The sequence below is a fragment of the Bos indicus genome, chromosome 6 (genome assembly GCF_029378745.1).
Source record: "Bos indicus isolate NIAB-ARS_2022 breed Sahiwal x Tharparkar chromosome 6, NIAB-ARS_B.indTharparkar_mat_pri_1.0, whole genome shotgun sequence".
NCBI classification, from domain to species: Eukaryota; Metazoa; Chordata; class Mammalia; order Artiodactyla; family Bovidae; genus Bos; species Bos indicus.
In genome coordinates this window covers 114,596,544-114,608,489 of record NC_091765.1, presented here as the reverse complement: position 1 = coordinate 114,608,489, position 11,946 = coordinate 114,596,544, and the positions used below count along the sequence as shown (strand labels likewise).

Below are 11,946 nucleotides of genomic sequence, written 5' to 3'. Positions count from 1 at the left end.
CAGGGGCTTCCGTTCAGCAGGGGTGCACCTCCAGGCCCTCAACCCCTGGCCTCTGCACCCCACTGGGCAAACGGAGTGTGCTCCAGGGCCCCTCGCTGGCTGCTGGAGGAGAAGTGAGGCGACCCATGTGAGGGCGTGGTGGCATCACTGCTTTGCAGGTGGCACATCTGGGTCCAGCGACCGAGATGGCCAACGTCATGGCACCCTCCCCCGCAAAGTGCAGGGACCCCTGGCCCGCCCCAGCCTCCGTGACACCACAGTTCTGGGGCCCTGGGTGTATGTTTAGGGAAACATTGACAAAGAGCTTCATAATAAGGCAAACACCGATCGTATGCATTTAATCTTTGTTAAAAGCATCACAAATGATTTATTGATTTTTAAAAAGGAAAAATAAGAAAGAATTTATCGCATCTCTGTTATGTGCATATAGAAGTGTGGGCTCTATCCAGCTGAATGAGACGTTAGCGGTCCAAGCCCAGCCCGCTCTTCCCTGGGGCCCGTGAATACCTGTAGGGCAAAGACGCAGGACCGCAAAACGTGGAACCAGATAAACCCAGACCTACGTGTGGATCTACACGGTTATGGGGACGGAAACGTATTCGGTTATAGATGCCAACTTATTCCCAGGCTCTTGGGTCTGCACACCCAAAATGCTCTTCATAGAAATGATGACATAAAATACGAGAAGAACACAAATAGCTAAAGGGAAGCCCTATCCCATCAGCAAGACAATGCAGCTGAGGGTCAGGAGGTCACAGGGGCGTCATCACCCGGAGGCTCTGCTGTGCTGCGTCCAGGGGCTCCCTGCTGACCTTGACCTGGGACCTGGCCGGCGCTGAAGGTGTCTGACCCTGGAATGAGGCTCACGGGCTGGGTGGGGGTGGATGGCAGGACGCGGGGTTCCCTAAGGGGTCTTTGGAGACGGCAGGCAGGCTGGCGGAGGCAGATGCCCTGAGAACCCAGCCTCTCCCCGCAGCACCCCGCAACTCCCGCACTTCCCCGAGGTTGTGGAGGACGCTGGCACGGCCAGCGGCTCAGCTGGGTGGGCCGCCGCAAGGGGAGGGGGCGCCTCTGCCGCCCTCCCGGCGACCTGCAGCGACCCCTTCTGAACCGGTCTCAGACCCCATTTGCAACACACGGGGCTGGACGCCAGGGTCGCCCCCTCCCGCACGCGGGAGCTGCTCTGGGGGTGCGGATGACCCTCCGCAGGCCGCCTTTCTTTTCTGTGGAAGCGGGCTAAGGCTTCCCACCGTTCCGGGCTTCATCCTGGACTCCTCCTCACGGCCAGCGGGGTCCTAGCCTGGGACCTGGGGTGTCCCCACCTCTGGGAGGACGCTCTGGCCACCGAGAGCCCAGGTGGGAGGGGAGGGGACGCTGACTTCCAGTTTCAAGGCAAAAGGTGAAACCCTGCCCCTAGATGCTCCCGGCGGCCCTGACTCTAGGCATCGGTGAGCGGTGATCGAGGGGGGTCGAACTGTGTGGGAAGCACGGGGTGGGGGTGGGGCTGGCTCCCGGGGCACCTCTGTGGCCCCCTTGCTGTGTGTGACCCTGGGGCAGCCACTCCCTCTCTGCGCCTCAGCGGCTCTGTCTTTAAGACGAGGCGGGCACCACTTGTCGCCCTTCACGCTCTGCCTTTCTAACCTCTCCTGGTTCCTGGGTCTCTACGCGGCTCCCTCTAGAAATGAGGAATCGCAAAGCACTGGGCATCTGTGTCGAGGCGGATCCTGGGCAGGAAGCCTGCACATGGGCCGGCTGGGGGGTGGGGGCGCTGGATCCCTTGGAGGGCGGGGCTGGGGGAGCTTTGCTTTTTTTTAGGGGGGGGGGCAGGAGAGAAGGCTGCCAGTGGGGGCGGAGGAGCATTCCTGGGCTTTCGGCAAGGGGGTTCCCAAGAACGGGGGCTACTGCTTGGCAATAAAAAGAGAACAACCTCCCCACCAAAAAAACCGCAAATGGCTACCTAGAGAGGTATTTACATCATCTCTGCAGGTTAAAAAGAGGAAGGGGAGCACGGAGGGAGGCCTGGAGGGTGGCTGGGGGGGACCCCGCAGCAGGCTTTCCGGATTCTGGAGGGGGTGTGCACGACCCACCGCAGAGGGACGGGCGTGGGAGCGGTGGGAGCTGCCCTCCTGGGGGTTCCGAGGAAGAAAGTGGTGACTCGGCGTTCCTCCGGGGAACAGGAGCCCACGGTGCGGGTGATGGAGGCGGAGAGGGGTGGGTGGGGGTTCTGCACTTCTGAGAGTCCGGCAGGCTCACCCCCCAGCCTCAGGGGGCCCGGCCTCGCCTATGAGAAGTCAGGCCTCCTCGCCGGAGTGACGGGGTGTGGGCTGACAGTGTCCAGAGTTGGGGGCCGGGGCGAGGCGGGGCGGGCTTGAGCTGGACGGGGCGGGGGCAGCTGTCGGCTGGCGTGGACGCGGCGGGAGGAGGAGGAGGCTTTCCCGAGGTCTCCGCGGGGGTGCGGGTCCCACCCCGAGCCAGGGGCGCGTGTGGTCCTGGGCCCTCCGCGGGGGATGACGCGGCGGAGAGGAGAGCGTTCCGGGCGCGGCCGCCGGGGCCTCAGCTCACCAGGTAGCTGTGCATCTCCCGGGAGCTGACGCTCAGGACCACGCCCGAGTGGTTCCCTGGAGGAGAGACCGGCGTGAGCGCGGCAGGCCCAGCGGCGCGGGACGCGGGCGGCGGCGTGCGGGCGCGGCGCGTGCACCGTGTGCGGCTCCGCCGACGTGCGGGGCATCCCGAGCTTCCTCCCGCCGTGCGGGTCGTGCCTGGACGCGGGTGCGGAGGCGGTGGGGTGGGCGGGTGACTGAGGGCGGGTCTCTCGGTGCCGGCACAAGCAGTGGACCCAGGGGGCCTCGGGGGTGAGGCCGCGCCCGCCACCCGCCCCCACCGCCCCCACTGACCTGCAGAGGGGGCCGGCCCCGGCATCGGCAGCAGGGGGAGGTAGGCGGGGCTCTGTCCCCCCCGGGCAGGGGCCACTGCAGGGCGGCCCGACGAGGCCCCGGGCGGCGGCGGGAGAGAGAAGGGCACAGGGCACCGTCAGAAACGCAGGGGTCCGCCAGGGTCCCGGGCGGGGCCGCGTTCTGAGACCCTCGGGGAGCAGAGGCGTGGCCGCTGGCCGCCTGGAGCCCCCACCTCCCGGGCGCATCGAGACGGAGCGGCCCAGAGGTTCCAGCGGGGCCGTGGGGGCCACGGGGTCGTGAGCCGGCCCCGGGCTTTGGGTCCAAGGTCAGCCACCTGTCCACTGGGCCGCCTGGGTGGGCGACGTCACCTCTGAACCTCACTTCTAGCCGATTAAAAGATGGGGGCCGCGATTCCGCCTCCGAGTCCCAGGGACACGGCAGATACAGGTTGAGGGGATAAAAGAGCAGCGATGACACCCCCCCCCCCCAGGTGGCAGCTTCCTCGGGCCCCACTGGGGACGTCACAGCACCCCAAGGGCGGGGCGTGCAGGGCAGGTGGGGTGCAGAGCGACTGTTAAGGGTCGGGGGAGCTGGGGCCCCAGGGTCTGGACCCCAGCCCGTGGACTCCCACCAGCTGTGTGGCCCTGGCCCCGGGCCAGTCCGGGTCTCAGCTCTGAAAAGGAGTGCCCCTGCTGGGCTATGGAGGAAGCCATGCCGGCTGGAGCACTCAGTGCTCATGCAGCTGGGAGCATTCAGCATTCACGTGGCCTGGAGCACTCAGCGCTCAGGCGACCGGGTGGGCGGCTCCAGTACTCGGGCGGGACTCAGGGCTCCCGGGCCTCAGTCTCCCCGTGGGTTGAGGAGGGAGTGGAGATGGGGCCTGCTGTCCCATCAGAGTGTGTGTCTTCCCCAAAGATGGACAGACTGTGGTCACCTCAACCACAGAGTCAGAACCAAGGGGCAGCAGTGACGGCCAGGCTGTCCCCTCCCTGGTCTCCGCAGCGCAGAGGCCGCAGGCAGGCGCTGGGTGGACGGTGCAGTGGGCTGAGCCAGCTGCTGCGTCATCACTGGCAGAAGCTTCGACGTGGTGGGGCTCAGCCCACGAATGCCAGCTCATGAGAGGCCCCAAGAGAGAACCGGAGGTCGACACAGACCCCCACCCCTAGAGGAGGCCACTAAGCGGGCAGCTGCTCCGTCCTCCCCGCTGGCCACTGGGGGGGGGCAATGGGGTCATGAAACAGATGCTGTACAAACTGTAAAGGGCTGTGCACAGGTGGTTATGTCCGTGTGCGCACGGCCAAGGGCATCGTCTTCCCAGTGACGGGAGGGATGCCGGGAGCGTGGAGGGGGTGACTGTGGGGAGAGGACCCCGGGACCCCCCAGAACACAGCAGCTTTGCCATGGAAGCCAGCGCTCCTGTCTCTCCCACCCCTCAGGGGACTGTGGGGACGGGCGTCTGGGGTCCGGGTCCACTGGCAGCCCCAGGGGACTCCTGCCATCACCTGTCAGAAGGAGAGGACCCAGGGTAGGGCCTGCCCGGCCCCAGGCCTGGCGGTGGTGGTGGAGGGGCTCCCGGCGGAGGGGGTGTTGGGGGCGGGCGTTACCTAGAGTCTGTGGGTGGAGCTCATCCTCTATGAACTCCTCACCCTGGATGGCGCTCTGCACACCCTGGCTGTGGCTCACGGGGCTTGTCATTTCCTGCTCCTTCTCGTTGTGCATCTGGGCATACACGGTCCTGCCGGGGCGTTTCCTGCAAGGCAGGGGGTGGTGGGTGGCGGGGAGATCAGGGCTCTGCCTGGGACGCCTGTCCCTGGAGGCCCCCAGCCCACCCTTCTGTGTGGTGCTCTCATCGCTCCTGGATCTGCCTCCTGCGCCACCTCTGCGCCACGCCACCTCCTCCAGGAAGCCCTCCTGCACCACCTCTGTGCCAAGCCACCTCCTCCAGGAAGCCCTCCGTCCTGTGAGCTCCCACAGCTCTGGGTTTGCCTCTACCCCATCAAGGACCGTCCATCTGTCTCCCCTGAAGCGTGCTGCAGGGAGAGGGTGTTTCTTTATCTCTTTCAGGTCCCTGTCACCCATCACCTCCAGGTTCTGATCAGGTCATCAGGTGTGTGTTTCCACAAGGCATGCGATGCTGACAGGCTCTGAGAGGTGTTTGCTGAGCCCTGCCCAGGCCCTGGGGCGTCCTCTAGTGCCCATCCTCTCCAGGGCAGAGGGAAAGGAGATGGAGGGCACAGCCCCCCTCTGCCTCAGCTGGGACTGGGCTCAGGGCCCTGGGCCGGGCTCCTTCGTGTGTGACGCCCACTTAGTTGGAGTAAAACTCCAAAGGATGCATGGTTCCACTTTACAGATGAGGAAACTGAGGCTCGGTGGGAGGGTGGGCTTCCTCAGAGCCACCATCGGCAGTTCGCCAACAGCGGCAGTTCTCTGGAAATACTGAGATGGCAGGATGCACACTCAGGCCGCGGGGGTGGGTTGGGTCATGATGGGCCCCAGGGGACTACAGCACTCGGTGACTGAGAGCCTCTGAGACTTAGGAGCTGCTTGTTATGCAGGCAGGCCCAGCCAGGCTGACGGCTGCGCCAGCTAGGAAAGTCCAGCTCCCCAAAAAGCTTAAAGCATCCGGACAAATGGGGCACTTCTGTCCATCTGTTCTGCTCTCTTCCCCAGGTGACGCCAGTGCTCTGGGGGCACACTCACCCCCAGAACTGTGCTCCGTCCACTGTTTCCATGGTAACCACCCTCCCATGATTAATTCAGAAATAAGCCCTCAGAGCGCTGGGTGAGCCCAGCGGTCACACCCTTGCCTCTCCTGGGGCCGGCTCCTGGGCTGGGCTCAAGGTCTTCCCTTCCTCCCCGCCCCCTCTGGAGACAAGGTGCCTTTGGGACTATTTACACTGGAGCCATAAATCTGGAGCAACTCATGGGAGCTGCACTCTGGGCCTCGGGGGGTCTGAAGATGGCAAGGTAAAGAGACTGGAATCCTGCCCCTTTCATGCCTGACCTGCCAGGCCTGCCTTCTGCTGCCTGGGTAACTCCTGCCACCCTGCAGTTCTCAGGAGCCCTTCATTTGGTCTCAGTCACGTCGGTCGTGTCCGACTCTTTGTGACCTTATGGGCTGTAGCCCGCCAGGCTCCTCTGTCCACGGGATCCTCCAGGCAGGAGGACTGCGGTGGGTTACCCTGGGAGAAGCCCAAATTCGCCCCAACTAAGGTCCGAGGGGAAAGAGAAGGGGGTGGGGGCCCAAACCCTGAGTCTAGCCCGTGCCTCCAGCACAGCTCTGACCTGGGAGGCAGCGTCTCACCCGTCCTCTCTGCAGCCTCTCGGGACTCACCCACTAACAGCCTGCCTGAGCCAGGCCAGGGCCGGGAGGTTTTCACAAGGTTCCAACTGAACACATCACGGTAAGAAGGGAGATGTGCTCCGGACAATGTCTGCAGGCGACAGGGCCCTGCCTCTGCACCTGCCTGCTTATTCTTCTTCCCTTTCTCCTGCCTCCCTCCTGATTAGTCCCCTTTTACAGATGAGGAAACTGAAGCCCAGGGAGGGAAAGAGACTGGCCAGAGCCGCAGACTGGATGGCGAGCTGGTCTGGGAGGCTGACCCAGCCCTGCTGCCATCTGGGCTGCCCCGCAGGTCGGGAGGGTGGGTCGCCCAGTGTGAATGGTCCTGGAGGACAGAGACCCAGCAGAGTCCTGGGCTGCAGGAGGGACCCTTGGCCTCCAAGGAGCAGGAGCCGGAGGGTCAGGATGTCTCCAGACTGTTCCCAATGGTGACCCTGAGCTAGGAGACCCCGAGGCCACTGGAGTCGAACCAGCCAGATGGGGTGAAACGCGGGGGTCGGATCTCACAGCTGGATTTGCAGGGCATGAGTCTGGCGACACTCTCTGGCCTTTGTGTCCATCCCCAGGCCCCATATCCGGGTAAGATCAGATTCTCCAGCGCCTCCGAGGGTGCCCATGAATAATCCCGGCACTGTGGGCTGTTAAACCCATTTTACAGATGAGGATCGAGGTCAGAGGGGAGGAGGCACCACAGCCCCTCTGATGACCGCACACTGAGCTTGCCACCCACCCAGCCTCATCCTGAGCCCCTGCTGCTCCCACCCTGGGTGTCACTAACCCACCCTGACTCCTTCCCAAAAGAAGCTGGAGTCCCACCCCCCACCTTGCTGTGGGGCGCCTGGCACAGGGCAGCTCTGGCTCAAGCTCGTGGAGGGAAGGGTGGGTGAGCGCTGGGGTGAGCATGGGTGGTGGAGGACACGGCCTGGGGTCAGAGCCGCACTGCTCAGCTATGTTGCTCTGGGACAATCGCTTGACCTCTCTGAGCCTGGGTTTCCTCATCTGTAAAATGGGTGGGGGAGCAGAGGGGAGGATCGGGTGGAAGACGCTCCCTGGCTTGTGAGTGGCCGGCTGCCCTCAGGGACCAAGATGACTCAGGACCAGCACGCGGGTCCAGAGGAGGCCCCCTCCCTGTCCCGTGGCCCATCAAGGGCACAGTCCCAGCCCTCCGTGGCCCTCTGGCCCCGCCCACATGCCCTGTGAGCCCAGGGAGGCCAGGCGGCCTTGCCTTTTGAACTTGTACAGGATGAAGGCCCCGACCGCGAAGAGCCCGCTGACGAAGAGGATCACCACTGCCCAGTAGCCGCCTCCGCCTCCCAGGCTCGGGGGACCTGTGGGCAGAACGGCCTGTGAGCGCTCAGAGTGGGCAGCGGCCGCCCCCGGAACCTGGGACCCCACTGGGTAAAGCCCGGCCCTGGTCCTTCGCCCCCTAGAAAGTGGACACAGCTCCGTCCAGACCGATGCTGGCATGGACATGCGTCTTCACGGAGCAGAAAGCGGCCCTTCAGCTCCTGCCAAGATTCTTGCCCCAGAGCGGAGAGGAGAGTCCGTGGTGGGCATGGGGGCAGAGTGCATCTGAGACCCTGCGTGCGTGCTCAGTCGCTTCAGTCACGTCTGACTCTGTGACCCCATGGACTGTAGCCCGCCAGGCTCGTCTGTCCAAGCGATTCTCCAGGCAAGAATGCTGGAGCGGGGTGCCATGCCCTCCTCCAGGGGGCCTTCCTGACTCAGGGATCGAACCCAGGTCTCTTATGTCTCCTGCACTGGCAGGCGGGTTCTGTACCACTGGTACCACCTGGGAAGCCCCATCTGAGACCCTAAATGACGTAAATTAAAGCAAGAGCTCCATGCGTCCATGGAGAGGGCAGCAAGGCTGACCAGGATTTAACTGAGACGACCACCCGGCCAGGAGGGACATGTGGTCAGCAGAGGGGCCCCCTCTGCCCCCAGTGTACACAGTAGCCAGTGTCGTCTGAGGGGCCTGGACGCCCACTCGTCCCACCTTGCAGAGGCGAGCCCGGCCCGGGCCCTCACCTGTGTCCACGTCCCTCACGGCCACCACGACCCGGACCCCGCCGCGCAGGAGGAAGCTGATCTTCTGTGCTTTCAGCACCTGCTGGATGGCCGTGAGTCTCTGAAAGCACAGAGCGGGGGAATGAGGGGTGTCTTCAGGGTCCCAGCAGGGGGAGTGGGAGAGCTGAGCGGACGTCTGCCCTGACTCTCTGAGGTCAGGGGGTTGGGGGAGGGCCCCTGCACCTCTCCGGGTCTCAGTCACCCCATCTGTAAAATGGGAATGCTAGCCACCAACCAACTCTCACCAAGAACCTCTGAAGGGACACAAGATGATCCAAGCGTCGCCCTGCCCTCAGAGAGCTCCGGCTTTAGTAGGGACCACGGAGTGTGGTAATCCAGGGGTGTCCAGGAGGCCCCTGTCCCCAGAAGTAATCAGGGGAGGCTTCTCGGAGGTGGAAGATCAAGAAGAGGACAAGGAGGGTCAGGGCAGGTGACCCAGGCATGCGAGTGACCCCACACCTGAGGCCAAGAACTCCCAGGGGTGGTGTTGCAAGATCGTGGGGTGGAGGAGGGGCAGTGGGCCTCTGGGCCACCCTACTGCTTTGGGAATTCATAAGCGGGGAGTTTCTGGGGCTCAGAAGGGACTCAATCAGCCCACATGGGTGTCAGGTGTCAGCCTTCTGCACAGGTAGGGGCAGAGGTGCTGGGGAAGTAGGCCCCCAGGGACGGCGGTCCCGTGGCTCCGCTCCCGGGACCTCTGGGCGGGGGACATTCCCTGGGGACTCTGGCCGAGCCTCAGCAGCATTTTGGCCTCTGGGACTCGGCTCCTGTTCACAGAATGAGGGTGCTGGCTTGGCCTGCCGCTTACACAGCTCCCCACCTGGAGGATCTGGGAAGTACCTGGTTCTGCTGCTTGAACCAAGAACAGAAAGGTGCCAGTACATGAGTGGTTGCCAGGGGCTGGAGGGGGGTGACTGCTGGTGGGGCGGGGTTTCCTGTGGGAGGAGTTGGTAACAGTGGTCCCATGGCTGTGAATATACTAAAACCACTGAATGGTACACTTTACAAAAGTAAACATCTCAAAGTAAAAAGAAGAATCAGATCCGCAGCCAAGCTCTGGACTAGTTGTGGGCACCGATGCCCACGCAGACGGTCTGGAGAGAGAGACCAGCGCTGAGGCAGGGCTGCAGCATGGCTCGCAGGACCCCTGAGTGTGGGTGGTAGTGCCCATTTTACAGACGAGGGAAGCGAGGCTCAGTGAGACCCCTGCCAGGAAGCACAGTGTGGGCATGGTGCCCACCCCCGCTCTGGCTGCAGAGCCGTGCTCGAGCCACACCCAGGTGGCCTCCGGGTGGACCCTTGACTGTGAAGGGCATCCACATCTGAACCCGGGGCTCCCAACCACACCCCAGGCTCTCGGCACCTCTCTGTCCTCAGGTCATCGTGAGGATTCGTACAAGCATCTCGCATGGCACCCCGAGACCTGAGCTCTGCACACAGCAGACTCCCTAGGATTGGCTGCTGGCAGTGGACGGGTGTGCGGCTAAGGCTTCTCCCTTACTTTGGGCACATGATTTACTCTGAGCACTCAGGACACTGGGGGAAGTTCAGTTCAGGCGCTCAGTCGTGTCTGACTCCGTGACCCCAAGGACTGCAGCACGCTAGGCCTCCCTGTCCATCACCAACTCCCAGAGTTTACTCAAACTCATGTCCATTGAGATGGTGATGCCATCCAACCATCTCATCCTCTGTCGTCCCCTTCTCCTCCTGCCCTCAGTCTTTCCCAGCATCAGGGTCTTTTCCAATGAGTCAGCTCTAACCATCAGGTGACCAAAGTATTGGAGTTTCAGCTTTAGCATCAATCCTTCCAATTAATATTCAGGACTGGTTTCCTTTAGGATGGACTGGTTGGATCTCCTTGCAGTCCAAGGGACTCTCAAGAGTCTTCTCCAACACCACAGTTCAAAAGCATCAATTCTTTGGTGTTCAGCTTTCTTATAGTCCAAATCTCACATCCATACATGACTCCTGGAAAAACCTAGCCTTGCTTAGACAGACCTTTGTTGTCTAAGGAATGTCTCTGCTTTTTAATATGCTGTCTAGGTTGGTTATAACTTTCCTTCCAAGGAGTAAGCATCTTTTAATTTCATGGCTGCAGTAACCTTCTGCAGTGATTTTGGAGCCCCCCAAAATAAAGTCTCTCACTGTTTCCACTGTTTCCCCATCTATTTGCCATGAAGTGATGGGACCGGATGCCATGATCTTTGTTTTCTGAATGTTGAGCTTTAAGCCAACTTTTTCACTCTCCTCTTTTACTTTCATCAAGAGGCTCTTTAGTTCTTCTTCACTTTCTGCCGTAAGGGTGGTGTCATCTGCATATCTGAGATTATTGATATTTCTCCCGGCAATCTTGATTCCAGCTTGATTCCAGTGTTTCTCATGATGTACTCTGCATATAAGTTAAATAAGCAGGGTGACAATATACAGCCTTGACATACTCCTTTTCCTATTTGGAACCAGACTGTTGTTCCATGTCCAGTTCTAACTGTGGCTTCCTGACCTGCATATAGGTTTCTCATGAGGGAACGGGGGGAGTCCCCGCGGTTTACTCCGAGCACCCACGACAGTGGGGGAGTACTTTGTGGTTCACTCTAGCACTCGGAGTCTTTTCCAATGAGTCAACTCTTCGCATGAGGTGGCCAAAGTACTGGAGTTTCAGCTTTTTTGCTGTGCTTCATGGGGTAGCAAAGAGTTGGACACGACTGAGGGACTGAACTGAACTGAACTAGCACTCAGGACAACGGGGAGAGTACCCCACGGTTTACTCTGAGCACTCAGCACAATGGGGGGAGTACCCCCGCTCCTTTCCTTCTAACCCTCACTCTAAAGTGCCCCCAGTGGGTGCAGCCTCCCAGCCAAGTGCTGGCAGCCGGGACCCGTGCAGTCTTCCCCAACCTTCACCCAGCCTCTACTCTCAGATCCTCATCTGAGAAGTGGGTCAATGACTCTCAACCAGCTGCTGGCCAACGTCCGGAGACACCTATCATCAGGGCTCAGGCTTGGCTGGGAGCCCCAGGTTCAGATGTGGATGCCCTTCAGGAAGGGCTGTGGGTCAGGCCGGCACAGTCAAGGGTCCACCCGGAGGCCTCCCGGGCATGGCTCGAGCACGGCTCTGCAGCCAGAGCGGTGGTGGGCACCATGCCTGCACTGTGCTTCCTGGTGGGGGTCTCACTGAGCCTCGCCCCCTCGTCTGTAAAATGGGCGCTACCACCCACACACAGGGGTGCTGCGGGCCGTGCTGCAGCCCCGCCTCAGCATTGGTCACTCTTTCCAGACCGTCTGTGTGGACATCTGTGTCCGCGACTAGTCCAGAGCTTGGCTGTGGTTCTGATTGTTCTTTTTTTTTTGGAGATATTTACTTTTGTAAAGTGTACCATTCGGCGGTTTTTAGTATATATTCACAGTCACGTGATCACTACTACCGTTTAACTCCTCCCAAAGGACGCTTTCATCCTCCCAGGGCAAACCCTGCCCCACCAGCAGTCACCGCCCTGCCCCCCCAGCCCCTGGCAACCACTCCTGCGTGGTCTCTGGATTTGCCGATTCGGACATTTCGTATAAATGGAATCGCACATCAGTGGCTTTTTTATGACCATCTTCTTTCATTTTGCATCATGCTCGGGTTCACCCAAGTTGCAG

The 11,946-nt window shown here is 61.4% G+C and overlaps 1 protein-coding gene across 1 annotated transcript in view; it reads right to left on the bottom strand.

The window, feature by feature from the left end:
- Nucleotides 1–311: 311 nt before the first annotated feature.
- SORCS2 (sortilin related VPS10 domain containing receptor 2) overlaps nt 312–11,946 on the bottom strand; it is a 497,945-nt gene continuing 486,310 nt past the window's right edge. Inside the window, 4 exon segments of the mRNA XM_070791869.1 lie at nt 312–2,618; nt 4,541–4,644; nt 7,463–7,565; nt 8,269–8,368. Of these exon segments, the coding sequence (XP_070647970.1) occupies nt 2,554–2,618; nt 4,541–4,644; nt 7,463–7,565; nt 8,269–8,368 (372 nt within the window). The 3' untranslated portion in view covers nt 312–2,553.